General features: G+C 55.5%; 2 protein-coding genes across 9 annotated transcripts in view; both read left to right on the forward strand.

Moving 5' to 3' along the window:
- Nucleotides 1-10,743, forward strand: part of SYNPO (synaptopodin) — a 50,990-nt gene extending 40,247 nt beyond the window's left edge. For 5 of the 7 annotated variants that reach the window (XM_028527979.2, XM_036014575.1, XM_036014573.1 and 2 more), the window contains 2 exons: nucleotides 1,053-3,406; nucleotides 8,333-10,743. In XM_028527979.2, coding sequence (XP_028383780.1) covers nucleotides 1,053-3,406; nucleotides 8,333-8,998 — 3,020 coding nt within the window. In that variant the 3' untranslated portion in view covers nucleotides 8,999-10,743. Of the gene's footprint in view, nucleotides 1-1,052; nucleotides 5,408-8,332 lie in introns of those variants that run through there. The other 2 variants (XM_028527981.2, XM_028527980.2) reach the window with 1 other exon arrangement.
- A 1,675-nt stretch (nucleotides 10,744-12,418) lies between these two features.
- Nucleotides 12,419-25,976, forward strand: MYOZ3 (myozenin 3). Of its 2 annotated transcripts, none has more exons than XM_036013999.1 (6): nucleotides 12,419-12,441; nucleotides 14,501-14,562; nucleotides 18,660-18,814; nucleotides 19,909-20,044; nucleotides 20,460-20,622; nucleotides 23,769-25,976. In XM_036013999.1, exons 2-6 carry the CDS (start codon nucleotides 14,502-14,504, stop codon nucleotides 23,935-23,937), a joined length of 684 nt encoding a protein of 227 aa, XP_035869892.1. In that variant the 5' UTR covers nucleotides 12,419-12,441; nucleotide 14,501; the 3' UTR covers nucleotides 23,938-25,976. The 2 variants fall into 2 exon arrangements, with proteins under 2 accessions (XP_035869892.1, XP_035869891.1); XM_036013998.1 differs by lacking the exon at nucleotides 12,419-12,441 and adding an exon at nucleotides 12,466-12,932.
- Nucleotides 25,977-27,936: the final 1,960 nt, after the last annotated feature.

Raw genomic sequence — 27,936 nt, forward strand, 5'->3', positions numbered from 1 at the left:
GTGTTTAAATAAAAATGGGAGGAAAGTCTGCAAGGACGTAGAAGAAGCTAATGGCAGCTGTGACCTGGTCTGTGGTGTGGGCTGCCCGGGGGCGGGGGACACTTTTCACTGTATACGTTTTTTTTTTTTTGCTTTTGAACACTATACTTTTTCATGTTTTTAACTTTTTTTAGATCATGTGACGGCATTGCCTATTCTTAAAAGGGGAGTGTTAGTGTTCGTGTTCGTGGTATCAGATGGCTGTTCTCTGCGTTCGAAGGTGTCCAGTGTCCTGAGAAAAGCACCTAGGAAACGTCCTGGGGATCATTCGTGCGTCTTAGTCAGGGTCCCTGGGCGCCCACTCTCTGCCAGGCTGTCTCCCGGGGGCCGGGCGGGAGTGCCGAACAAGTCAAGCGAGGTCTTTGCCCCCCTTAGAGTTCAGGTTCCAGGTGGGGGGACAGACAGTAAACAAGGAAACAGGTGGAGAAGAGCATTCTGGACCGTGTTGAGGGTTATGAGGACATAAACAGAGATGGGCTAGGAAAGGGGAGGGCTCATTACAGAGGAAGGCCCCTCCAGGAAGGTGACCTTCAAGCAAGCCCTGAATAGCAAGAAGGAAGCAACCTGGAATTCCACCTGGGAAAGATCATTCTAAACAGAGGAAAAGCATGTGCAAAGGCCCTGGGGCAGGAACACACTTGGCGTTTTCAAGAGACAGAAAGAAAGCCCGCAGGGTAGAGCCTGGTGAGAGAGGAGCAGGCAGATGCGTTGGGTGGAATGGGGCTGGACCGCTGGGGTGAGGCGGTCTTCTTCCGCCCAGTGAGGCAGCTGGGGAGGGTCTCACCCAGGGGGTGGCGTTTGGGTTGGGCCGTGAGGGCTGGGTCAGGGGTCTTTATGAAGAGAGGGGACTCCAGGAAACAGCTAAGTAAAGATCAAATGCCAGAGGGGGAGATCATCTGCAGGAGGGTCACGGGTGACCATCTGTCTGTCTGTCTGTCTGTCCGCCTGTCTGTCTGGGTACCCCTGTGACTCAGCACTCCCACTGCTAACCGGGCCTCTGTCCCTCCCCGCAGCACTGGGCCGGAGCACCAGCCTCACTGAGAAGGACCTGAAGGAGGCCAAGGCGCGGAGCCAGCAGATCGCAGCCCAGCTGACCACCCCTCCCAGCTCCAACTCCCGAGGCGTCCAGCTCTTCAACAGGCGCCGGCAGAGGGTGAACGAGTTCACCTTGGAGAGCCACGGCCAGAGGGGACAGAAGCCCAGCCAGGAGTCCCTCAGGGTGCCCCCTGCCAGCCCCACGGGCCATGCCCCAGAGCTCCGCCTGAACCCCACCTCACTCCCCGAGCCAGGCCCTCCCAGGAGCCCCGACGGCCAGAGCCTTGACGCAGGGGCCCCTGGTCGCAGCATGGAGGGGTGCTCAGAGGAAGCCAGCTTGCTGCGGCACCTGGAGAAGGTGGCCAGTGAGGAGGAAGAGGTGCCACTGGTGGTGTATTTAAAGGAGAACGCCGCCCTGCTGACGGCCAATGGGCTCCACCTGTCCCAGAACCGAGAAACCCAGAAGAGCCCACCGACGCCGCCTCCAGCCGAGACCCACAGCCCAGCTGCCGATGTCAACCAGAACTTTGCCTCACCCAGCGCCGCACTCGTCACACCCGCGTCTACCAGCAACCACAACCTGCCAGCCGCCGATGTCAACCAGAACCCGCCGGCCACTGTCACCCCCCAGAGCCTGCCGCTTTCCAGCGTCCCACAGAATTCTCCAGAGGCACAGCTCCCACCAAATGACACCGTGCCGGATTCCAAACCCAGCACCCTGTGTGCTGGTGGGCAGCCCCAGGAGCTGGCCACAGAGATGAGGTCCAGCACCCTCCTGATTGATAAGGTCTCACCTCCATCTACTGCCACCAGCGCCTTCCCCAGAGAAGCCGCTCCCATCTCCGGCTCCGGGCCCCCAGCCCTGGATTTCATGTCCAGCTCCCTGCTCATCGATGTCCAGCCCAGCGCCACAGCGGTGCCAGCAGAACAAGAGACACCCGGGCGGGCAGCGGCCACCACACCTACCAAGTTGTATAGCGAGGTCCACCTCACGCTGGCCAAGCCCCCCTCCGTGGTCAACAGGACGGCCAGGCCCTTTGGGGTCCAGGCGCCAGGGAGCACTGGCCAGATGGAGCAGAGCCCCATGGTAGAGAGACGACACCTCGGGGGGAAGGCCCCAGCTCCCCAGTCCTCCAGCATGGCCGACAGGAGCCCTCGGCCACAAAGGCACGTAATGTCTCACAGTCCCATGGTGGAGAGGAGGCCCATGGCACAGCGAAGCCCAGCCTTGGAGAGACGCCCCTTTGGGAACTTCACCCCACCCCCCACTTATGCCGAGACCTTGTCCACAGCTCCCCCGGCTTCCCGGGTTAGGTCTCCCCCCTCCTACTCCGCCTTGTACCCCAGCTCTGACCCCAAGCCATCCCATCTGAAGGGCCAGGGGACTCCCACCAGCAAGACAGGGATTTTGGAGGAGTCTATGGCCCGGAGGGGCAGCCGGAAATCCATGTTCACCTTCGTGGAGAAGCCCAAGGTGACTCCGAATCCAGACCTGCTGGACCTGGTGCAGACGGCTGATGAGAAGCGGAGGCAGAGGGACCAGGGGGAGGCCGGCGTGGAGGAGGAGCCCTTCGCACTGGGGGCCGAGGCCTCCAACTTCCAGCAGGAGCCGGCACCCAGGGACAGGGACAGCCCCACCGGGGCCGAGAACGTCCCGGAGTGGGCCTCGTGCCTCAAGTCCCCGCGCATTCAGGCCAAGCCGAAGCCCAAACCCAACCAGAACCTGTCCGAGGCCTCGGGGAAAGGGGCCGAGCTCTACGCCCGCCGGCAGTCCCGCATGGAGAAGTATGTCATCGAGTCCTCGGGCCCCGCCGAGCTGGCCCGCTGCCCTTCGCCCACCATGTCCCTGCCCTCATCCTGGAAGTACTCCTCCGGCAGCCTCCGGGTGGCGTCCCGAAGCCCAGCGCGGACGCCTCCTGCCTCCCTCTACCACGGCTACCTGCCCGAGAACGGGGTCCTGCACCCGGAGCCCACCAAGCAGTCGCAGCCGCCGTACCAGCTGAGGCCCTCCCTCTTCGTCCTGTCTCCCATCAAGGAGCCCGCCAAGGCCTCGCCAAGAGCCGCCTCGCCGGTCAAGCCGAGCTCCCTGGACCTGGTGCCCAGCCTGCCCAAGGCCACCCTCCCTCGGTCACCTGCCCTGCCTCGGCACTCCCGCCCCTCGCCAGGCCTGTACACGGCCCCCGGCCAGGACGGCCTCCAGCCCGCCGCAGTGAGCCCTACCTACGGCGGCAGCGACATCTCCCCCGTGTCTCCCTCCAGGGCCTGGTCTCCCCGGGCCAAGCAGGCCCCGAGGCCCTCCTTCTCCACCCGGAACGTCGGGATCGAGGCTCAGGTGTGGAAGCCTTCCTTCTGCTTCAAGTAACAGACCCCACAGGGCTCCCACTGCCCGTCAGGGCCCCCTCTCTGAGGGCAGGCTGGAAAGCAGATGTGGCGGGAAGCGGCCCAGGGCTGAGAGTCAGGAGTGTGGGGACGCAGGGCTCAAGGGCTGACGCTGCCACCAGCCAGCTTTGTGACGCTGGGCAAGTCACCTCCCCCCAGTGGCAGCCGCCCATTCCCACCCTCAAGGGTGGTTGGACTCCATGTCAGAGGGGTAGGATGTCTGCTTCTGGGGGGGAGGAGGGTCATGGAGAGAGAACTCCCAAGGCAGGCCCGACCCAGGCTGGGGGCTTCCTCTGGCTTCTGTGAGCTAATGCGATGCCAGCGTCTTGCTGGGGAGTGGCCTGGAAGGGGGCCCTAACAGGGGCTTCTGGAGCAAGCAGAACCTGCCAGTGCCTGCGGAACAGCCAGCCAAGGGGCTGCCCCTTCTGCGGCCCCAGTGGGGCCACCCTCACAGGACCCCAGCTCCCGGTACCTCTCTGCCTGTTGCTGGATTCTCACCTCCATGGGTCTGTCTCTTCCGCCTCTGCCTTCTGGACGCCGTTTCCTCTCCACGGCTTCAGAGAGCCTTGCCTCGGCCTCCACATTTTCTTCTGCTGGACGAAGACTTAGCCCGCCACTGCTGTCTGATGCTTTTCTTCCTGCCCTCCCGCTCCGCTGCCTCCATGCCTTCTCCAAACACCTGGCTCCGCTTTGGGGACCGCTCAGGCCGTTCATCCCAGCCCTCCGCCCCGGTTCCCGGGCTTGCCCTCACTGTTCTGGGTTAGAGGAGGTCCAGGGGACCCTGAAAGATGGAGAGCCCTGTAGAAGGACTCGCAGGCATGGGTGTGCAGCGAGGACACAGGCCCCTGACGATGTACCCGTTGGCTGTTTTCTCTCCAGCTATAGCCCAGATCTGCCCAACTGAAAGCAGCTATCCCCATGTAGTGGGAGGGAGAGAGGCAGCCGAGTAGGGTTCTGGTCCCATCTCAGCCTCTCATTTGCTGTGTGACTTTGGCCAAGTCACGTTCCCTTTCTGGGCCTGTTTTCTCATTTATACAATGAGGGCCCTACCGGCTGTGAGCATCTGTGAGGACTGAGAGGATAGGCTGGTGCTTCTGGAGAAAGGCCTTGTAAGTGATGACAGTCCCCTGGGAAGAGAGGGGAAGGACAGGGGCAGTTGCCATAGGACAGATGGAGATTAGGTGTCTGCTAGGGTGTTCTGGGAAGGGTGTGGCCAGAGGAGCCCAGGGATCCGAAGCCTCGGTTGGGATGGCGCAGGTGCAGGATGGCCTGGAGGTGGCAGAGTGGCGAGGGCTGGGGCGGGAGCACAGCCGCTCAGCTCAGTGCGATGGGACAGAGGAGACCTTAAGGGTTTGAAGAAAAGGCTGGGATGTAGGAGACTGATCCCACATATCTCTTCGGATTCATAGTGCAGTGAGGGTGTTGAGCTAGGTAGTCCGAGAGCCTCATCCCCTCTGACAGCCTTGATGTGTTACAGCCCCCCAAAACCAGGCTCTGTGGGGGTTGAGAGAATATAGACACAAGAGGTAGAATTCAGATGGAAGCTCCCCAACGCTGGGCCTGAGCACCACCCACTTTCTCTTTCCCAGCCCTATTTCTGGGCTCCCCAGTGGGGAGAGGGGTGGTGGAGGCGGTGCCCATGCTGGGCTGAGCCTGCAGTTTTCCTGAGCTCTGGGCTCATCTCCATGGGAACAGGGGGTGCCTTCCCAGTGAGTGCATTCTACCCGGAATGCGGGGGCATGTAGGAGGCATGAGTGAGCTCAGCAACTTCACACCATCCCCCTCCCGGGACACAGTGAAGCCCCTGCCCCTGAACCCCTGTTCTCTTCGACTCCCGAGGGCCAGCGTGGAAGAGCCCACCTTCCATCCTGCAGTGCCTGCGGCCAGGCTGGCCGAGCTCTCCCCTCAACTTTGTTTTCTCTCCTGTTCTCAATACACTCTGCCTCAAATCTGCCTTGCTTCTTTCTTTCTTCCGTGCTCGCTGGCTGCGGTGAGGGCTGTCTGCCTCCTCCCCGATTCTGGCCTGGGAAGTGGGGCGGGGCAGCTCCGTTACTGTGTGTGGATGCATGGTGTGTCTCCCGTACTGCCTGTGTCTGCTGTGTGTCTGGATCACCCGTGGGTACAGATGTGTGCTGGCTGGGAAGTGAGGTGCCCTCTTTCTTCCCCGGAAACCAGACTCCATGGAAAACACGTTGTTCTGCTTTCTCCTTCCTTCAGAGTTTTGCCAAAAAGGCCGTAGAGCATAGGGAAAACCCACGACCTCTTACAGTTCAGGGTGCTGAGTTCTCTCACAGTGGAATTTATGTGCCTTTAGCCGGAGCACAAACTCTCGGGTTCCCTGAGGTTCCTCCTCCTCTCCCTGCTGTCTAAATCTGGCCACGTCCCACACTCATCACTGCCTGCCTCTGCGGAACACTGGGTCTCTGCCCCAGGTGGGGAGGAACAAACCATCAAGAGTCAGAACTAGGGTCTAGTCCCAGGTCTGCACCCAACTCCTTGTGCGGCCCCAGACAGCCCCAGGGCCACAGTCTCCCCTTCCATGCAGTGGAAGGACTACAGAAGGCAGTGTGGGAGCTACCAGCTCCCGTCTGGCTCTGCTCTCCTCGTGCCTTTGCCCCACACACGTGCCCTGCTTTGGGGCTGGGACTGGGGTAAGTGGGCATACTTTCGGAGTCTTCAGCCCTGTGTACTTCACAGGAGTTCTGGTGTATACTGGTGCATTGAGATCTGTGCCAGAAAATGAGCAGCTCTGATTTCCCACAGCCTTTTGGTCTTGTGCACCCTTCCTCTGCCTCCCGCACCCCCCCCCCCAACACACACACACAGAGTCAGTATCCAGCCATGGAAGTTCCGATGAGGTCAGGCTCTGGCCCACCTCCAAGTGATGAGCAGCCACTCACCACTGCCCCCAACATTCCAGTCCAGGCTTGAGCAGTCGGTCCTATTACTCCTTCCACCTGCTGCTGGCCTTAGCCTTCCCCTTGTGGCCACCAAAGGCAGAGAAAGGGGACCCTTAGAGATTTCCAACAGTTCACACAGCACTCCCTGCCTCAGCCTACTCTTCTGGCTGAAGAGTTCAGGTTGCTGTTGATGGGCTTTGACCATGAACTCTTGGCCCCACTTCCCTCAGCTGGGCTGACCACAAGCTTCCTGGGATGTCGCGGAGATAGAGCACCTCCTGGTGTCTCTGGCTCATGTATACACAACTATGAACTTGTGAGTACAAGGGGTGGATCCTGTACAGAGCTTGAACTTGACGACTGGGGTCTCGGGTCGCTCCAGCTTGACCATCCTATGAAAAACTCCTGCACAGCATTGCTCTTCAGGTTAATGGGCTCAAATTTTAAGTCTGCTCATCTAGCAGCTGCTACCTTGAAGAAAACATATACTTTGTCTATTGCTTCCTTTTGATTGGTGGAAATTAGATTCTGATTGAATGAGAGGCTGAATGGCTTGGCTGTGACTAATTACTGATTGGATTAGAGAACAGTTATGAATGGTTCTAGGTTTTGATTGAGTAGGAAGCACTGAATGGACTGGCTAGTTCTGGACTCTGAGGGATGACTGGTGGTGAATTCGGATTGGACTGAAGGCTGAGTGGACTGGTTTCTTGCTGGAATCTGATTGGGTGAACAGTTGGATGGTCTAGCAGATACACACTAGGCATGGAGCCCACACCCTGCCCTTTCATACCAGTTCAAATTAAGTGTAATGCGATCCTTCAAGCAATAAATAGCCACACACACACACACACACACATATTCCTGGTGGGCAGAACATATGGGATAGTTATTTACACCTCTGAACTTTATCTTCATCATTGTAAAATGGGTGCGATAATGCCAGCTACCTCCTCGGTCTGTTTTGAGGATCTAGTGAGAGACAGAGCATGAGGCTGAACTTTGGGGACTGGAAAGTCCCTAAGTAGGTAGGAAACAAATGTGGTGGTGCAGAGCAGAGCAGTGCTTTATAACCTCAAAGATGTCCACATTCCCCGCCCCCTACACCCCATACCACACCCCATACTGGCAAGAAGTCCCCTGAGGGGAACATGCTACCTGGGGAGGAATGGCCCAGCTTCCTTCTGTGTTTCCATCTGTCGGTGGAACTTACTCCCTATTCAAGGCACCCAAGGAAAAATTAGAAGGCGACCATTGCAATGGGGTGGGGGCTGAGAAGGCCTTTGTCTTAAGTCCAACCTTTAAAAAAAATGATCAATGTTTTGTTTAAAATTTTTAATAGATACTATATCTATGTGGTTCAAAAACCTAAACTTACATAAAAAAATAATGCACTAAAAGCCTTATTCCCACCCCTGTGGCTCTACACCTTGCCCGGTTCACCCCATTTCCTAAAGAACCACTTTGCTTAGTTTCATGTGAATCCTTCCAGCATTTCTTTACGGCAGCTAACATCTAGTGAGCACTTCCTTTCTTCCAGGAGATCTTCTAACATATGAACAGTCTTTCACATTAGTTATCTCATTTAATTCTCACAACAACCCCACATGGTAACATGCTGATATGAGACCCTATTTTACAGAGGAGGAAAATGAAGTCCAGAGGTTTCCAGCTGCTTCTGCTGTTGAAGCGACTTGCCCAAGTTCATTCAGAAAGTACAGGGGTCTGTCTCCAAAGCGAGGGTTCTTAACCACCAGTCACCTGCCTCCCTGTTAAACCCAGGGCCAGGCATCATGGGCTTTATCAAGCATCTGGACTGAGAGTGGGGACACCTACGTTTTATTGCAGTCACCACCCGACTTTGATCGCTGGCTTCCTTGACTGTACAATGGACAAATCAAACTCGAACCCTTTCGAAATTCCGGTGTGGAGGACCCCAACACTAACGCTTACCCCCACCGTCTCTGCTCTCTCCACAGGACCGCCGCGAGAGCCTGCCCACCTCCCCACCCTGGACGCCAGGCGCGTCCCGGCCCCCCAGCAGCCTGGACGGCTGGGTGAGCCCGCGGCCGTGGGAGCCCGGCCGCGGGAGCAGCATGAGCAGCCCCCCGCCACTGCCGCCGCCGCCACCCATGTCTCCTTCGTGGAGCGAGCGCTCGGTATCCCCGCAACGATCTGAGACCGAGGTGCGGCCCCCCAGCCGCCAGCTGCAGGCTCTCCTGGCGCGAAACATAATCAACGCGGCCCGGCGCAAGAGCGCCTCCCCGCGGCCGGCGGGTGCAGAGAGCCTGCGGCCCTTTTCCCCGCCCAGGGCGCCCCCGCCGCCGCCGCCGCGCATGCGCTCGCCGCAGCCTGCCCGCCCGGGCCCGGCAGCCACCCCTGGGGCCACCTTCGCCCCGATCCAGCGGGGTCCGCTGCTGGCTGGGCCGTCGCCCTGTGCCAGCCCCCGCAGCCCGCTTCCCGCACCGTCCAGGCCCTTCCCCTATCGCCGCTCACCCACGGACTCGGACGTGTCCCTCGACTCCGAGGACTCCGGGGCGAAGTCGCCCGGCATCCTCGGCTACAACATCTGCCCCCGCGGGTGGAACGGGAGCCTGAGGCTCAAGCGTGGCAGCCTCCCCGCCGAGGCCTCCTGCACCACCTAAAACCTCCCCCGCCCCCAAGGCATCCTCCACCACGGGAGGGCCCAGCGGGAAAGAAGAGTCCTCAAACTTGGGATACTTCAGCACCAGGTCCCCGAGGGGTCTGGCTTGTTTGGACAGCCCTAGAAATAAGGGGCCAGGAAGGAGAGCTCTGGGCTTGAGGGTGGGGTACTGACAGAGCCCCAACTCTATCATTCAGCCCTTGTGTGAACTTTGGCAAGACCCTTCCTTGACCCTCAGCTTTCCCACCTGCTTAATGGGACTTTGGCCGAAGCAATCTCCAAGCTTCTAAATGCCCCCTCCCATCAGTACACACACACACATGCCTTGGAGAAGGCAGGGTGTTGTATATCTGAACTCCTGGACTTGCTGCATCCCAGGGTTCCATACTCCTCCCTCCCTTCCTGGCTCTGCTCTCTGGAGTCTGGCAAATGAGGGATGTGTTCAAAAGATCCTAGGCCTAAGTTCCCTGCCCAGGTCCCGGCCTGACCGTCTGCCTTCCTGGCTCCAAGTCCCAAGCAGTAGCAGCTGTTTTCCATCCCTGCCCAGACAAGCTCTATTTTTACCATGGTGACCTTTAGAGAGGTCTCCCAGGCCAGCTCAAGGTGCCCGGCTCCTCTGGAGAGACGAGGCAGGAAGATTCCTCCTCCCACATCCCTCTATGCTTTTCTCCACCCCAGCTCAGGCTGCCCAGGGCATCTTATCTGCAGCTAGAGAAGAGCTCTATAAGGCAATGATTGCCCCCAGGCCCAGGACTTGAGCCTCCAGGAATGCCCTAGGTGCCTCCAACCCATCCATTCCTCTTGGGCCCTTTCATGGCAGCCCTTTCAGCGGGACATGGAGCTTTCTGCTAGCCTGCGGCTTTACCTGATGGCCCTGAGTTTGAGGTTGCCTGCATGGAAAGAGACAAAGAGTTCCTTGTTACAGCAGGGATGCAAGCAGTGGCCAGGATGCATAGAGGAGCTTCTAGTAGAAAATGGTTTGGCTCAGATGACCTCTGAGGGCTCTTCCAGCCTTGAAACGCATTCTGCAGTATTAGGAAGGGAGAGGCGGTAGTTCAACCATTTCCAGAGTTGGCTGGTGGTGCCCTCTAGAGGTTCAGAATATCTGCTTCAGGATATTAAGTGCAGGGGTGCAGGTGGGGGAGGGTTATTAGAATTGGCTGAGGATCAAAGGTGTGTAGGAAACTAGGATGTTGCTAAAGATGAAGGACAGAGTATGATGTGGGGTTAGGGATAGACTTACCCTAACCCAAAATGACTTGTTAGATCCGGAACCCTTAAGTGAGGCTGGAGGAAGCTGGGGGTCAGGATGTGGGTGGGGTGCTTGGAATAAAGAAGGGATCCCAGAGGGTGCCAAGGGTCTAAGGTTTGGGAACAAAGGCCCTATTGGTGGGAAGATGAGCGGGTGCTCCAGCTTGGTCATTGATGAGTGACCACATTTACCAAAGATCCCACGTGCTTCAGGGTCCCTTGCAGCATGGAAGATGGGCTAAGGCCTATTTCGGAGAAGAGACGCTGAGGCCACTGGCTAATGCTGTGGCATAGAGTATCTACTTCTACCTGCATATCCCCGAAGAGCCAGCAGGAGGCAGCCTTAGAAAGCTGCAATTCTGCCTGGCTGTGCCCTCATCTCACTGCCTTCTCCCCCAGCCCTCTCCTCTAACCCACTAGAGATTGCCTGTGTCCTGTCTCTTGCCTCCTATAGAATTCAGCTCTGGCCCTAAATAAATGCTTCCTGCATCCTTCTGCCTCCTGGGTCAATTTCAGCTGTGTCTAAAGCCCTTCCCTTTTCCCCAATCATGGGACAGTCCCTGGGACTCGGGATGGATGAGAATGTGTAACACACATGGGAAGGCTCAACCACGAGAAGAGAAAGAGAACAATGGAAAAACTCCAGGGCACCGAAGAAGTCACTGAGCTGAAGTCCAGGTCCTATTGCCCACTAGCCAGGTGCCCCGGGGTAAGCCTACCCCTTCTCCCAGCCTCAGCTTCCCTGTCTGCGAAACGAATGAGCTGGGCTAGGTGATGTGTCTGGGTGGTTTGGCCCAGACCCTGACCACAGGGCACTGTCACTGGAGCATGCAGGCCCAAGCTGTGGTAGGACCCAGGGCTCTGGGGCTGCTTCCTGATGGCAGGTCAGGGCTCCAGGCAGGAGGAGGAGACCACTTCCAAGTCCAGACAATCCTGGTGAGCTCAGGACCCCGACCACCAGAGTGTTCCTCTCCTGATGGGGGCATCCTTTGCCCTGAGAAGGCAATGGTGACCTCACTCCCAGGGAAGACCACGCCTGCCCTGGGAACATTCCTCACCTTCCTGTCTAGAAGCTCAGGCCCTGCAGAGGTGGACAGAGGAACCTGAGTAGCAGAAAGCCAAGCTCAGGTGGTCCACAGCAGCGTCCAGGCGTCTTCCTAAGATGTTGTCAGACACATATGCCCTTACACAGTGCCCTGTCACCCAGGTGCAGATGCTCCCGGCCCTGGGCCCAGGGCGGCCCTGCTGGTCCCGCCTTTCCATGGCAGTGGCTGGTGTGCCTCTCACTCTCTACTCTCAGCTGGAACCTCCCCTGAACACAGCGTCCCCCTGCCTCCCTGTCTTAGTCCCCAGACACCTCAAAATAGGCCCATCCCAGATGGATTCAGTATCTGCCTTATCTCCCACCCTAAATGCTCCTCTCCTGTTGCCTTGCTCAGTCGCCTGAGCCAGACCCTCAACTGGCCCTCCCCTCACCTCGGCACTCCGTCTCTCACCAGCACCCAGGGACCCCTCCAGTACCCCTAAGCCCCTCTCCTCCTGCAGATGCCCCCCTTACTGCCCTGTCCAGCCACCCCCACCCCTCCCCTGACCACAGTGAGGGCCTGCCTCCCGCCTGGCTCCCTCCCCTCCATTTTCCCTACAGCAGCCAGAGACATCTCTGGAAAAATGCCAGCCTGACCACTCCACGTCACCACTTTAAACTCTTCAACGGCTCTTTATAAAGCACACTTGCCTTTTGACAAGCTTGACACAATCTGGCCCCTGCCCACCTGCCTGGCCTCATCTCTCAGCACTCCCCCTCCTCCCAGTTCTGGTTCTACTCGCCGACCCCCTGCCCTCCTCGTACGTGACTCGGCCTCGGCCTGCAGTTCCTGTGTCCTCTCTCTGCCCAGTTAACTCCCACTCAGCCTTCAAGGCCCAGCTCAAATGTCTCCTCCGCTGGGAAGCCTTCCCCACCCCCAGGCCAAGCTGATGGCACCCTCCCCTGGATGCTCCCTGAGCATTTCCCATCATGCATCTCAAAGGCTTATTTACAGGCCTGACTTGGGCCCGGCTGAGTTCAGCACAGAGTCCTGCTTCATTTATTTTCAGTCCAGAGAGAGAGGCTCAGAGAATGTGAGAAGGTGGAGGAAGGGAGAGAGGAAGGAGGGAAAGAAGAAGGAAGAAGTGAAGGCAGGAAAGAAAGAATAAGTGAGTCAAACAAAGATCCTGAAGGACAATTCATCCATCCATCCACCCATCCATCCATCCAACAGATATCTGTGGTGATCCCATCAGGCCCCTTTCTAGGCACTGAGGACACAATTAGCAAGCTCAAGTGACTGGAGACTTGCAGCATTTCCAGGTGACTTTGGTGTGTGCATGTGAACGTGTGTGTGTACACGTGCACCCAATCCCTTCTGTCGGCAAGGGCCTGCTGCTGGGGCACCTGTCTTCCCTGGGGCCTGGTGCTTTTAGCATCTGTCCCTGGATCCTGTTGCAGCCCGAAATAAGGCTGTGAGCCACGACGAGGCAGGAAGGATTCTCGTCAGCTGAGGCTGGAGCTGACTGCAGGGCACGCTCCGCTCACTGACCGCCTGACCGCAGTAGGAACACCGACCATTCAACTTGCAGCTTCCCGACAGAGGTGTTAATCTTGAGGGTCTCACACTCTCTCTGCTCACTGTGGTCTCACCTCTCAGGTACCAGGACCCGAGGGGAACTTGTGGAGTTGTGGGGAGTGGGCGGAGGGGGTGAGCCAGTTTGCAGAGCTCCGTTCTGTCCAAGCAGAGGAAGGGCCTACAGAGGGTCTGGGGAGTGTGGGGCCTCCAGGAGACCTGGATCCTGAGCCGGGGCAGGAGGGGATCCGAGCCCTAGGGTACTCTAGGTTAAATGGGGTGGAGGTGGCTAGGATTCGAGGTGGGAATAAGTAATGGCTCTGTGTGGGACTCCCAAATCTTTAGGTAGTAGAGGGAAGCAGGGTCCCAGGCTGGAAAATGAGGGGCCCGTCTGAACATCTGTGAATTTCTGTGTGTGTTGTTGGGGTTGGGGGAGCGGTGTTCATCAAGACACAGGCCTACAGACTGCGGAGTCCTCGGTGGTCGCAGCTGGAACATTCTCAGCCATCTGGTGGCCTTCACCCCAAACTCATGCCGACTACTCATGTTTGCACCCGGTTTTAGGGGGCTTGTGGATGCTCTCGAAGCCCACCCATGGAACCCTGTGATCTAGCCCAACCCCCTATGGTACAGAGGGGGGAACTGAGTCACAGAGATGGAAAGCAACTTGCTCATGACAATTACAGAGGGAGTCAGGGCCACCGAGCAGACGCCAGGCCACCCAGCTCGGCGCCCACCGATCTAGGCTGGGAGCGGGTGTCGGGGACGGATGGAGGCAGACTGTTTTTCTAAGGAAGGAACGTGGAATAAACCCGGAAGCAAAGCAGACGGGCACAGGGATCTGTGGTCGGTCAAGGGGCTCACGGGCTCTGTCTTCTCTCTGGGGGACCAGTTAGGGGATCTGGACCTGCAGCCTGCAGAGGCTTGGTGGGACTCCGGACCTCATTTTATGTGTAAATTTCCTGGAAAGTTCCAGGAGATACAAATGGGGACATGGAGGAGGAGAAAGGGGTGAGGAAGAAGAGAGCACCATGGGGTGCTAGACTTATTGGGGTGATCACTTCATAAGTTGTATAAATGCCTGATCACTCAATAATATTATATGTCCACTATCATTTAAAAATGGAAATATTATTAAAATAAAAGAGAGCATCATGAAAGTTAGCCCCGAGCAGAGGAAGGGGGTGATGATTTTCTCAGCTTCCTTGGATCAGCCTGTGCCCTCAAGCCCTCATACCAAGCACTGGGGACAACGGGGGAGGGCCAGCCTTGCAGACCACCAAGTCACCCCAGCCTGCCCATCCCGACCCCATGTGCCCCCTCCCACCTCTTTCAGCCACCGATCAGAGCTCCCCTGCGTCAGCAGAAAAAAACAGTTGGAGACCCCCACCTTCCCCACCCCTAGCACCCCAGCTACTACTACCCCTGAAGAGAGAGTGTTTCTCTAGTGTATGAAAGACTGAGCATTTCCCCCACCCCCCTGGACCTCAGCCTCCTCCTCTGCACAGAGAAGCCCCAAAGGCCCTTCCAGCTCAGACAGCCCTCGCCTGAGGCTTTGGGGTGGGCTGGAGTCGGATGGGCCAGGGACTTGGAGGAGATCCGGGAGGGCAGTGGAGACGGCCTGGCCCATTCATGGATCGTCTCATCTACAGGATGATCCCCAAGGAGCAGAAGGAGCCAGTGATGGCTGCCATGGGCGACCAAGCTGGACCAGGTAAGGCGGACCCAGCCCTCGAGCGTTCCTCAGACCCCATCCTTTTTCCTTGGTCCCAGATTGCAGCCATTTGGGCCTGCTGGCCCCAGGCCTACAAAAACAGGTGTGAGTTCCAGGTCAGCCCCGAGGGAGTGCCTGGGAAATCTGCCGCCTGGGCCCTCGACCAGGCCTGGCCCCAGCTATGTCCTTATCTCAGTCCCAGACGGAGTTCTGCAGGCTCTAGTCCCAGGTCCAGCCTGAACTGGAGCCCCATGCTCCCCACACGCTTGTCCTTGCTTATTGGAACCTCACGCCCCACAGAGCCCCTGGGCTGGGAGATGAGGGGTGAGGGAAAGTGGGGTGGGTGGTGAGAACAGGCTACCCAACCAAGCTCAGGCCATTTCATTTAGAAGCTGACTCGTCCAATGAATACATCATCTAAACTACATGTTTATCGACTTTATAAGACCTCTTCCAGAGCTCTTGTCATAATTTTAAAGTCTGTTTATTTGGCCTACTTTAGAGCATTTCAAGTATTTTAAAAACAAATTCAACTAAGTCAGGCCTCTTAAACTTTCGTGTGAATCATAGTGACATGGAGTTGCTTAAAATGTGGATTAGCAGCGGCCACCCCGGGCATTCTGATTCAGTGGCCCTGGGGAGGGAGCCATCATTCGCCTTTCAGACGAGCGCCCAGGTGATTCCCCTGGGGGCATGGGGGTGCTGAGGGGGCGGGTGCTGGGGGCCGTGAACTGAGCTCTGATAAACCCTCACCTAAGACCACTGCTAGATTTGGCCTCCTAAGAAGCACTTAATCATGTCGAATGGCTTTATACGTGAGTCATCCTTTTAACCTATTTTGTGTGTCCTGGCCTCCTTTTGTTGGAGTCTCATCTCTTTTTCTTATCCCATGATTCCGTGTGCTGACACATGCAAACTTCATGAAGGGCTGATGCTCTAACTGGAAGAACCAGGCCCTGCATTCCCCCTTCTTGGGCCTGAGTAATTCATTAGACCCCCAAATATGGACACACATCATTTATGCCAGACTGGAAAAAGGTAAACCCTTGACTATGGCTAGTGTAATAATTAAAGACAATTTTGAAACTAAAGAAAAGTAGAAAGAGAAAAAAACTCATGGCTTTGCTACCAAAAGATACCCATTGTAGAGGAATAATAATAAAAACACCATTGTTGTTATGAATTTATGTATAGTCTTTTTATATTTTTACATCTGCAATAGATTTTCTTGTTAAAAAAAGAAAAACCAGTGCAATTTCCAGCCCCCCCATTCCTATGTCCCATAAGCCATCACTGCTAATATTAGGTGTATCTCCCTGCAGGTTTTTCAATGTGTGTATGAGCATATATTTATTTTTTAAAATATATGAGTGAGCCCCCAGCTGGTGAGGCTCAGTGGACTGAGTGCGGGCCTGCAAACCAAAGGGCCTCTGGTTCGATTCCCAGTCAGGGCACACTCCTGGGTCACAGGCCAGGTCCCCGGTGGGGGTGCCTGAGAGGCAACCACGCATTGACGTTTCTCTCCTTCTCTTTCTCCCTCCCTTCCCCTCTCTCTAAAAATAAATAAAATCTTTTTAAAAAAGAAATTATTTCTAAAAAATAAGTAAAATAAAATATATGAGTGGGACCTTAGAACACAAATTCTTCTGAAACTAACTTTCCCCCTTTGGACCTACAGTAGATTTCTCTCTGCCCTCAACATGTACATGGTGCTTTCTCTAATTTTGCTGAAAGAATGAAAAAACCCTTAACCTCCTTTTAGAAAAGACCGTGCAGGAGTCCAGCCTTGAATGGACTGAGTCCCAGGCCCTGAACGGCCTCAGGGCTGCCTGGGGACCACTCCTGTCTCTCTGACCTGGCCCAGTCACACTGCTGTCAGGCGACTTTGGCACCCTCTCTCCTCAAGCCCCTGGTATCTCTCTCCCGCATCTTCCTTCTCAGCGAATGACCTTCCCTCTTCTTTCACTGAGGAAAGTCCGGTCACCGAAGGGGAGCATCTGCAGGCCGCCCCCTCCACGTCTGTCCGCTCGCTTGTCCCCGGGCCCACATGCTCAGCTCTCCTTCCTGCTGTGGTGGGTGAGCCTCCCTGTCCTGTCTGAAGCCTGCCTTCTGGGTGGGCACCGGCCGCACCCCCTCCCTCTCCCCAGCTCAAGAACCCCTCTCTGTCCATCGCGCTGTTAAGTTTCCCCGTCAGCTCACAAACACACTGTTATTTCTCCCTCTTCAAAAACAAACACCCAAGCAAACAAATATCCCTCTTGATTCCACACCTGCCTCCAGCCAAGGCCACGGAGAGCATGGCCCTCAAAGCAGCCGTCTCTGCTTCCTCTCCTTTTAATACCTCATCAAGGTGACTTCCAAACACACATAAAAGTACAGAGTGCAAATCCCCGTGGCCCTCCTCTTATTCCTGGAATCCAAAACAAATCCAAAATTGCATGTCACTTCATGCTCCGGATACTTCTGAATCCATGAAAAGCATAAAAAGGACATTTCCCTACATGCCACAAAGATAGTAGCACACGGAAGGACAAAATGAGCGATATTGATAGAATACTGCCCAATAACCAGTCCCAGAGTTGGCCTTCTCCCATTTTCTGTTTTGTTACAGTGAAGATCCAAACAAGGGCCGCTGTTTTTATTTGGTTGCCATGTCTCTTAAGTCCCCTTTAACCTAAAACAACCCTCGCTTATCTTCCCATGGCATGGACTCCTCCGAGGGAGCCAGGCCAGCTGCCCTGTGGAAGGTTCCACCGCCTGGATGTGGCTCGCTGCTTCCTCGTGGTGTGGTCAAGTGCCCTCTGTCCCTGTTCGCTGGAACTCTTTCCAAAAAGCCCTTCCCACCCAAACACTCGCCAGCAACTGCCCCTGTGAGGACCACCAGGAGTAGCCACATTAGTAAAGATTGTGACCCACGGAGCCCTCACCTCACCCCACACACCAGCAGCCCGTGACTCCGTGGGTCGCCCCACCTCCCCCGAAACGCGTCCATCATTCGGTTTCCAGGACACCACACCCTAGATTTCCTTCTGCCTCGCTGGGTGCCCCTGCTCGGCCCCCAGGTCCGCAGTCTCGCTTCCTTGGTCTAAATGTTGGGGACCCCAGGGTGTAAACCCGCTACGGTCCTAACTGTGAGAAAAGAAGGGAACGCAATGCTCTTCCCCGAAAACAACAAACACAGCCAATACCATTGCCGGCCCGCGATGCCCCGACCGTCACCTCGGGTCAGCCTTCTTCTCCCAGGGGCACAGGACTCTCCACTCGGATGCATACCCAGCTTGGGAGAAAATCAAGGGGCTTTAAATACAGAGTGGGTATTATAGAAAACAAAGATTTGTTCACTTGGGAAGGTGAAGATCTTTAGTTGATTGAAGAAGTTACAAAGCACGGAGGCTATGATTTCATTTTGGTTAAAAACTCATGTCTGAACATATAGTCATTGAAAAAGGCATCGAAGGGTATATACCAAGATGTTAATAGTGGCAATCTCTGAGTGGTATAAAAATGGTATTTTTTTCTCTTATATCAGTATTTTCTAACTTTCTTCAATGCACATGTATCATGTTTTATAATCATAAGAGGCTATCCCAGAGTTAAAGGAACATGTGCAAAACTGAACTCCTGGCTCTCCCACGCCTTCTCCTCCTCCAGACCCTCCCCGTCTCCGGGGGTGGCCGCTCCGTCCTCCCAGCGGCTCCGGCCAGAAAGCCTGCCAGCAACCTCCACCCTCTCTCTCTCACCCCCACCCCAGCCCACCTTTAAAAGATACCTAGACTCCAACCATTTCACACCACCTCCACCCCTGTGGGCAAAGAGCTGCCCAGGAAACCCATGGAATAAAGAAATACAAACGGCCAAAGAGCCCGTGAAACGGCGCTCAATTTCACTGAGTGCCCAACGTGCAAATTAAACTCTGAGGCGTCATCTCTGCCCCCCAGGTGGGCAGAGTCCCCTGAGTGATGACACTCGGTGCTGGCCGCTGTGGGGAGAAGCCAGATTCTCATGCACAGCGGACAGTGCTGTGAGGAGGTGCCCTGAGGTGGCTCCCAGCGACCTGAGTGTTAGGCAGTAAGAGCTCCCTCTGGCCTCCCCCGCAGCACCTTTGCTGGACCTGGGCAAGAAGCTGAGCGTGCCCCAGGACTTAATGATGGAGGAGCTGTCGCTGCGCAACAACCGGGGATCCCTCCTCTTCCAGAAGAGGCAGCGCCGTGTGCAGAAATTCACCTTTGAGTTTGCGGCCAGCCAGCGGCCGGTAAGTTCCACTGTGCTCGCAGGGAAACTGAGGCCCAGAGAAGGTCAGTGGTTTGCTGAAACCCAAACAGTGAGCCAAGGCAAGGACCCTTGGCCCCTGGAGAGCCCCTCAGGCTCCAGCTAGGGGAGGCTGTGACATTCCCATCAGACTGGGTCCCTGCCTTGCTGTGGTTTCCCAGGACACTGTCACCTCTTCAGGCGCCTCGCTCTGGGTACAAAACATAAAGTGGAGCGGGCAGGGGGAGCTGCGGAGCAAGGGGCCCTGGCTCCTGCAAACAGTGCCGATGAGCGGTCCTGCGCTCTGGGCTGAATGTACAGCAAACAAGACTTAGGTTTTTCTAAGATGGAAAACACAGAACGCCTTTTTCTCTTCTTGCCACCGGAAGGAGGGAAAGGCTGGGGAACAGTCGGCTGCTGGAGAAAGGAGGCGGAGGGTGGTTTATCCTCAGGCTTCAGAAAGGCGGCGGGCAGTGCCAGGCACTTCTGACCGGCACAGGGCGGTTCATCGCTGCTCCGCCCAATTGCTGGGTGAGACGGCAGCCCCTGGGAAGGAGTCGGATGGCAGAATAATAACGATGACAGAATGCCTACTTTTGCTACGTGCCTAAGACACTGCTAGCTAATCACTTGACGTGTCATAAACTCCTTTTCTGCTCAAAAAGTGATATTATTAGCATCATCATCTCCATTTCACAGAGAAGGAAACTGAGGTTTGGGGAGGTTATCTGCCCAGAGTTAATATTATAATAGCAACTAACATGTAGAGAGCATCGCTCTGTCCCAGCACCAGGTTTAGGGCTCTGCACTATTAACTCATAACCCCCAAAACCCTGGGAGGTGGGTGCTAGGATCATGTGCCCCCCTTTGTTCAGTGGAGGGTGATCCCTGGCCCCTTGCCAAGCTGGCTTCCCTGCTGCTTATTTGCTACTCGAATTGCACAGACGGTGGGTGGAAGCACCCAGGGGGAGGTGACAGGAACAGAGCAGCAGGGGAAGGTGAGCATTGAGGCGGACCCGGAGCAGGGGAACCTGGGGATGGGGCCTGGCGACTCCAAGGCCATTGTCCGCCGCCTCTCAGCACCCACCCTATGCCCAGGTTGCCAATGGCCCGCAGGATCAGAACTACCGCTCCGAGCTCCACATCTTCCCGGCCTCACCTGGGGACCCCGAAGACGCCCAGCCCGCAGCTTCCCAGGCAGAGCGCGCCCCTAGCCCCAGCGCCCTGGCACCAGGTGAGTGGCCTCCGGGTCCAAGACCAGGATCGACCTTGGGGTGGGGTGGGTGTGCTCCACAGCAGGGCAAGGAGAGAGCCCAGAGAGCAACTAGTCCACCCCCTTCCCTGCCCAAACACACACCCGCCACGGACCTAACACAAGACCAAAGAGGAGCAGCGTGGTGCCCCAGGTCATGCAGCGACCTTGAGTCCCAATGGAAACTGGGATCTGCACCCCAAGTCGTGATTCCCCTGCTCCAGTCCTTATTTCCAGGGATGGGGAAGGGTACCCTTTGCTGGATCAACTTTGGGTGTCACATCCCCCCCTTCCCCATTCCCAGCTTCAGTCTTCCCTCCCCTAAACGCACCCACAGGTGGGCGGAGGGAGTGCGGTCTTGGGGTCTGAGGAACCACGCGCCCTGCTCCACCTCCAGGCTATGCTGAGCCACTCAAAAGCATCCCGCCAGAGAAGTTCAACCACACGGTCATCCCCAAGGGCTACCGCTGCCCGTGGCAGGAGTTCGTCAGCTGCCAGGACTTCCAGAGAGATGGCCGAAGTCACACCCCCAGCCCTGCGGAGTACCGAAATTTCAACAAGTAAGGCGGGGTGGGCAGCTTAGAGAAGCCACAGGAAGGTGCATGGGTGCCAGCCACGGCCACTCCAGGGGCTGCATTTTCTGAGCACTTGTTGTGGGCCAGGCTGTACCTGAAACGTTTATGGAGCTCTTGCTAGAACTTACGAGAACTCTTGCCTCAGCACAGAGTAGGTGCTCAGTAAATGCACAGGGAATACGTCACACATCCCGTTGGATTCTCCCCACGGCAGGGCGGGGCCGGTGCTACAGTTTTTCCTGTTCTGCGTGTGAAGAGACCAGCCCAGGTGTATCCACAACCTGCCCAAGGTTCCAAAGCAAGGAACCTTCAAGCCGTCTGGCTTCTTGCCCTCCATCGCTACCATGTGCCACCTCTTCCATGCACATCGAGGTGCGCATCCTTCCCTCATGGGGGCCCCAGATCTCACCGGTCCTAGAGAGCTCAGCCTTTTCCTCGTTTTCATCAGTGATCTGGGAAATGGCGTGGAGGCCGCCCCAAAGCAGGGAGTGAGGGCCACAGTGGAGTGGTTTGTGCTGTTTAGAGCATGGGGCCTCGATGTGGGCTTAAATTCTGGCTCACCTGGCTGTGTGACCTTGGGAAAGTGACTCAACCTCTCCGAGCCTCCATTTCCCCGTCTGTAAAATGAGACTGCTACAGTACCTACTTCATAAGATTGTTGTGAGGATGGTGTGAGAAGCCATAGGCAAAGTTTCTGGCGAGTAATAAGCTCTCAGTAAACAAGGGTGGCTATTATTATTGTTTACAGGTTGAAATGCCAGCTGGAGAAGCTAATGGGGAACAAAGGGATATATTTAACTTTTTGCCCTGAGAGCCCCAAAACAGATCATAGCAGCCAGGATAGGAACTCGGCACTGGAGGAAGGCCTTGGCCTGGGGCGTGGACTTTGGTTGTGATTGGCCTCCTCAGCCTGACGCGATCCCTGAAACATGCCCTCACTGCAGTGCCTGTGAGCACGGAGGGTCCCCGGAGAGGAGGCCGCTCGAGGTCCAGCCGTCCCGGCACCTGCTCAGACCAAGTGTGCAGACCGTGTCCCTCACAAAGGCTGTGGTGGGGCGGGGCCTGGCCAGGCCTGGAGAGCGGGCCTCTGAGGGAGGGCTGCAGGAACTGGGGGCGAGGGGCTTTGAGAAGAGACTGCTGGGGGGCGGGATGTGACAGCCCTCAAAGCCAAGGAGGCCCCCCCCCGACGGAAAGAATTGTGTCCCCTCCCCCACCCCAGCGCTGTGGCAGCCATGAGCCACTGGCAGATGTTCTGGGGTTTCCTGCCAGCCAGGACTGTGCTCTCTCACCTCCTGGGGCCGCAGACCCTGCCTCCCCAGCTATTTAAAACCCTCAGCAGACATTCAGGCCTGACAGCCAGCTTCCAGGCTGGCGGGCTCAGGTTGCAGCCCCATCCGTCTGACACCTCCTGTGACAGCCCGAGGCACATTCTCACCAGCAGAAGGCGGGTCTCGGGAACCCCTGAACCCAGATCCTTCTGGGGCAGAAGGGCCAGCTGAGGCGGAGTGAGGAGGAACAGCAGTGTTGGTGGCCAAGCTGAGCTCGGGAGCCAGGGTTCTGGGCTCCCGGTCAAGGACCCAACTGTGAGGCTTCAGAACTTCCCAGCTTGTCCCCACGGGGCCTGGCTGTTGCTGCCACAGCTGGGGTGGTCCCGGCAGCAACCCGGCCCTGGCTGGAGCCCAGGTTCTGGCCCCAGGTTTGCTTTTCTGCTGCAAGCACTCTCCTCTTCTCATTGGTTCCACCCAGACTATGGGGGAAACATCCTACGTGCAATGCTTTTTCTTTTCCTTAAAATTAAAAAATAGTTTTCAAGTCCCATACTTACAGTCTCTTAAAAACAAACAAACAAACTATGCAACTACAAACAGAGGTAGGGTTCCCTTGTTCACGGCCCCCAGTCCCAGTCTCCTTCTCAAAGGTAACACTGCTGTCAGTTTGCTATGGACGTTTCCAGAACATTTTCTAGGGGCAGCTACATACCCACAGGGCAGCAATTTTCAACCTTTTTCATCTCCTGGCACCATAAACTCATTGCTAAAATTCTGTGGCATACCAAAAAAATATATTTTTTTGCTGATCTGGCAAAAAAGTTGGTATAATTTTGATTCATTCATGCCAGGCGGCTATTGTTGTGTTGGCTGTTGTCACTTTTATTTAACATCCTAAGGGAAAGAGGGCAGTGCCCTGACTGGTCAGGAAGATCAGTGCTAAACCTTCCCGTGGCACACCCGTGTGCTGCAGCACACTCTCGGGAAGCCACCGTCACAGGGGATAGCGTTGTGTGTGTACATGTGTGCGTGTTAATATTTTGCACTTTTTATAATTTGCTTGCTTTTTTCACTCAACACTATGCTTTTTAGCTCTACTTAGTACATGTAGATCTTTTCGTTGCCTTTAAGCCGCTGTGTGATATTCCAGCATGTGACGGAACTACGTTTACCGTGTCCATCCCCTGCCAGTGGACAGCGAGTGGGCCGTCTGTGGCTCGTCGCCGCTCCCGCCTGCTTCCCCGTGCACACGTGTGCGTGCCTCCCAGAGCCATGAGCTTGCAGGTGGAGCTGCTGGTCGGCAGCATCTGCATGTTTGCAGGTTTAAAGGACCCCGCTAAACTGTCCTCCAAGGGAGCCAGGCCACTGCGCCCCACCCCCACCCCCAGCAGCAGTGCCCGAGTGAGAATCTGCCCCGTTGTCAAGTTATTTCTTCTCGCCTGCCTTACAGGTCAGCAGCTCAGGGCCGCCATGACCCGCATGCACTTCCCTGGTTTTCTCTGCTCTTTCTCATGCACTCTTTCCTCTGCAGCTGGCGCCATGTTGTTCTCAGGGGAGAGGGCAAGACAGAGGAAAAAACCTGTCCCGACTCTACTTACTGCCTGCGGGAGCTTACTTATAGAAGCCTAGAGTTTTGCTTAGGACAAGCCGATTCAAATTCTGAAAACGTCACTGCTATTTCTAAATAACAAGACATCCCCAGTAGGGGCAGGGCTGGAGAAACCTGGTTTCGTACACAACTTTGCTGTACAGAAGGGTAAACTGAGGCCTGGAGAGAGGCAGGGAGGGGCCCACCCCATGACCCCCCCATGTCAGTGGGCTGCCTCTCCCAGCCCACATCTCCTGCTGCTCTTCTCTCCCCAGGACCCCCATGCCCTTCGGAGGACCCCTGGCAGGGGAGACCATGTCCAGGGCAGGCACCCCCTTCATCCCGGAGCTCATCAGTGGCTTGGAACTCCTCCGCCTCAGACCCAACTTCAACAGGGTGGCCCAGGGCTGGGTCCGCAACCTCCCGGAGTCCGAGGATCTGTAGCCTGGGAGACCGGAAGCTCCAGCACCCTGGTCTCAGAGTTCGGAGAACACCCGGAGCTGAGATTCCAGACCGCACTTCACAGTTTCAAAAGGGCCTTCACACACAGTACCTATTGCAATGGCCTCAACGGCCACCACGTTCAGTAGTCCCCAAATGTGGGGTTTAGAAAGTTTTTCCTTTTCCTCAGATGCAGCTGGTCTTTATCTATTCATGTTCTAAATAATTACTAAGTACCTACTATGTGCTAGACTCTGTGACAGCCCCAGGCAGAGGGGCCCAGACCCTGATCTAGAGTAGGAAAAGATAGTGGGGAAGACAGATTTGTAAGGCAGTAAATCACCGCACTTTTCCCTAGAGCCCGCCCATCGGCACCTGAGGAGCACAGTGCAGTGAGGCAAGGGAGGGTCCCTGGCCCTGGGTGCGAACGCCCAGTCCCAGAGGACTGGAGCAGGGCCTCGGAGGGGGAGTAAGGGTCCATCGGGGAAGAGGGTGGGAGGTGGGTGCATTCCCAGCCAGGGGACCAGCACATGCTGGGGAGGCGCAGACTTGTCATAGGTGCGGGGTGTTCCGGAGAAGGGAGAGAGCTCGGTGACAGGAGGTGGTGACTCCTTAGAAGGCCAGGTTGGGGTGGGCTGCACTCAGAAAGTGGGGGAGGTTCTTGAGCTGGGGAGTGGGGGTTCTCCGTGGTTGCTATGTGGGCACAGATTGCAGGGGAGTAAGGCAGGGAACCAGGAAGGCTTCCAGGAACAAGGCCAGGGCTAGGGAGGTGGCCGTAGGGGTGGAACGAAGGGGGCACCTCCCTGGGCGCCTTGCAGGACAGGTGCAAAGTGGGGCCCTTATAATGACCCTTCTTCCTACCTTCTGCCCACCACTCTGAGTGGGCCCAGGTGAGCTCTTGTCCTGGTTTCCAATAGGAGTAGCTCATTAAGAAGAAGAGAGAAAGGAATGTCTTCGTTCAAGTGACAATGAGGATGATGAGGGTGGCTGCTTTTTATTGGGTGCCCCAGAGCTGGGGCTGGTAGTAGGTTCTCTGCCTATCCAGTTTCTGATTTTCAGTCCAACCCTATAAGAGCAGTATTGCCCCATTTTACAGATGGGGATCCAGGCTCAGAGGGGGAAAGGGGCTTGTCCAGGGCCAGAGCCCAAAGGGAAACTGCCTTATGCCAGTGGCTGTCGCTTTTCACTGCATAGAGTGGCCAAGCCGTGCCTGCTCACTCTGGCGTCACCTCATAACAGTGCCTGCCTCAGAGCATAGAGGCTAAGAGTGCGGCCCGGGGCATCAGACTGGGTGGGATGGCTTACTGCCACTGCCAGCCACCTCTCACCTGTGGGCCTCTGTTCTCATCTGTAAGATAAAGACAAGGACAGAGCCCTCTGTGCGGGGTCGTTGTGAGCACAGTGATGGACACCTACGTAGTAAGACTAGATCATTATCACACTCTTGCAGCTACTGCTTGTAATGGGCCAAGGGGCTCTGGCGGTGGATGCAGCCTGAGAAGCGGGCTGCTGGGGTGTGACAGGAGGTTGGGGAAGCTGAAGCCGGAAAGGCAGCCCCTGATTACTGCGGGGGGAGGGGGCCCTTCGCCCAGGAATTGCCTGTTCGCCTCGCCTCCCGCTGCCCCTTCCCTGGCCTCCACACTCGGGCAGATGAGGAGGTCGGGACTCCGCCTGGTTCCTGGGGCACATTTTCCTTTCGCTCTGGATGTTCCCTGTGCCCCAGGGGCAGTCCCAGGGGCCGACAGCCCGACTCGGAATTGCTCGCCATCAGCATGTCATCTTGAATTTGGGCATTGCCATTTAAAGTCATGTCTCCATGAACTGGAAACCAGCCGTGAAAGCGTCTGAAACACACAAGAGAGGATTAGGACTTTCCTCTCTGGTGTCAGGGGCCATGTGTCAGCTCAGCTGTGCCCCTAGGGGGACGGCAGCCACCAGGGCACAGCAGAGGAGAGCCTGGCGGGGGGCCTGCCACAGCCCAAAGCAAAGCCTCATTCCTTTCTTCTTCAGACAGTGTGACTTTCACTGATACTCTTTTAGAAAAAAAAGGATTCTTGCTCTGGCTGGTGTAGCTCAGTGGATTGAGCACGAGCTGTGAACCAAAGGGTTGCAGGTTCGATACCCAGTCAGGGCACATGCCTGGGTTGTGGGCCAGGTCCCCACTGGGGGCCATGTGAGAAGCAACCACACATTGATGTTTCTCTCTCTCTTTCTCCCTCCCTTCCCCTCTCTAAAAAATAAACAAAATCTTTAAAAAAAAAAGGATTCTTTATTGGAAAATATACAAATAAGCAAGCAAAGGGAGAAGTAAAACGTGAAGGTATCTGCCCACATAACTCCTCCCATGCGACACTGGCCTTCCCACCCTCCTGCACCCTACCCCATCCCACATACCAGGGGTGACCATTGGCAACAGCTCGGGCCTTCTAGAATTCTAGGGTTATTTGAACAAATATGTGTATGGGTATGGTTGCATAAGTGCAAAGATATATTTTCATGGGATCATACTAGATGTATTATTCTGTATTTTGCTGATTTATTCAACAGTAAGTACATTTGGATCCTGAAAAAATGGGTCATTCATCTTTCATGTAATTCTGGGGCCCAACGACTCTTCGTATGGAACTCTCTGCCTTTGCCTGTTTTGCTCTCTGTGTCATTGAAATCATATAGTGACTAGGAAAGGGAAGGGACTGAGAACAGCCCAGACACTGGAAACCCAGCCTCAGACATGGCAGCCACGAGCGTGGGTGAACCACAGTCACGGGTGACGACACAGAGGCATCGCAGGAGCGAAGCGGCAGGCAGAGGCAGGCAGGTCCGGTGTCTGTGTTTGCGGACGCAAGAAGGTGTCTCATGAAGTCGGGACGGCGGTGACGGGGCAGAAGGAAAGGTGTGTGGTTGTGAGGGGCAGGAATGCTCCTGGGAAGGCTGGGGGCTTTCTCCTTCCAGACCTGGGTAATTGTTACACACATGTTCACTTGGAAATATTTAATATAGTTCTACATTTGTTTTATATATTTTTTCTGTACATATGTGATATTTTACCAAAACAAGGCTTCCTTTTAAAAAAAGTTAATAGATTAATAGCAGATTGGATGTATGTGAAGAGAGAATTAGTGAACTAAAAATGACACTAGATGCACCCAAAGAATTTGTGGACTGGAAGTGCCCACAATGCATCGCAGGGAAGTAAAGAAATGAAGAATATGAGAGAAGTTAAAGGACATGGACAATAAAATTAAAATGCCCAACACCACTAACAGGAGTTCCAGAAGGAGTTTAAAAATGACTGGGGGTTTTCCAGATGTGGTGAAAGACAGAACTTCATATAATCTTCACCCTGTTATGAGGACAAATTAAATCCTTTCGATTTTTTTCTACGCAGTGTTTCTACTAAGTGTTGTTCCTACAAAGGAACAACAAAGGAACAACACTTAGAATCATAGCAATAATGAAAAAAATATATCTTCAAGCAGTGGGAGCAAAATGATTTTCAGACAAATAAGTATTAGGAGTTTCCCACTCGCCGCTGCAAGAACTACAAAAGAACATATTCCGGGAAGGATCCGGAAAGAAAGTACAGAATCTAAGCAGCAGTGATGAGCAGAGAGATCAATTCTACAGACAGCAGAAAGGATGAGGAAGAAGCAAAGGCACATAAAATGAGGTGGTATAAATCCATTCCACCGCGTCGGTCATCACAATAAATACAGACGGACAGGGCTTGCCAGGCTAAAGACAGAGACGCACAGGTGGGGTCAAAGGTGATTCCAGCTCTGTGCTATCCGCAAGCAGCACATCTACAAAAAATAACACAGAAGCAAAATGAAGATGGGGGAAAGGACAAACCAGTCACATACCGCCCCAAAGAAATGTGCTCTACCCTCTGGCACTGTTGGTGGGGTTATAAATTGGTACAAACACCATGGAAAACAGCATGGAGGGTCCTTAAAAAATAAAAAATAGAACTACCATATGACCCAGCAATTCCACTTCTGG

The sequence above is a fragment of the Phyllostomus discolor genome, chromosome 13 (assembly GCF_004126475.2).
Source record: "Phyllostomus discolor isolate MPI-MPIP mPhyDis1 chromosome 13, mPhyDis1.pri.v3, whole genome shotgun sequence".
Lineage (NCBI taxonomy): Eukaryota > Metazoa > Chordata > Mammalia > Chiroptera > Phyllostomidae > Phyllostomus > Phyllostomus discolor.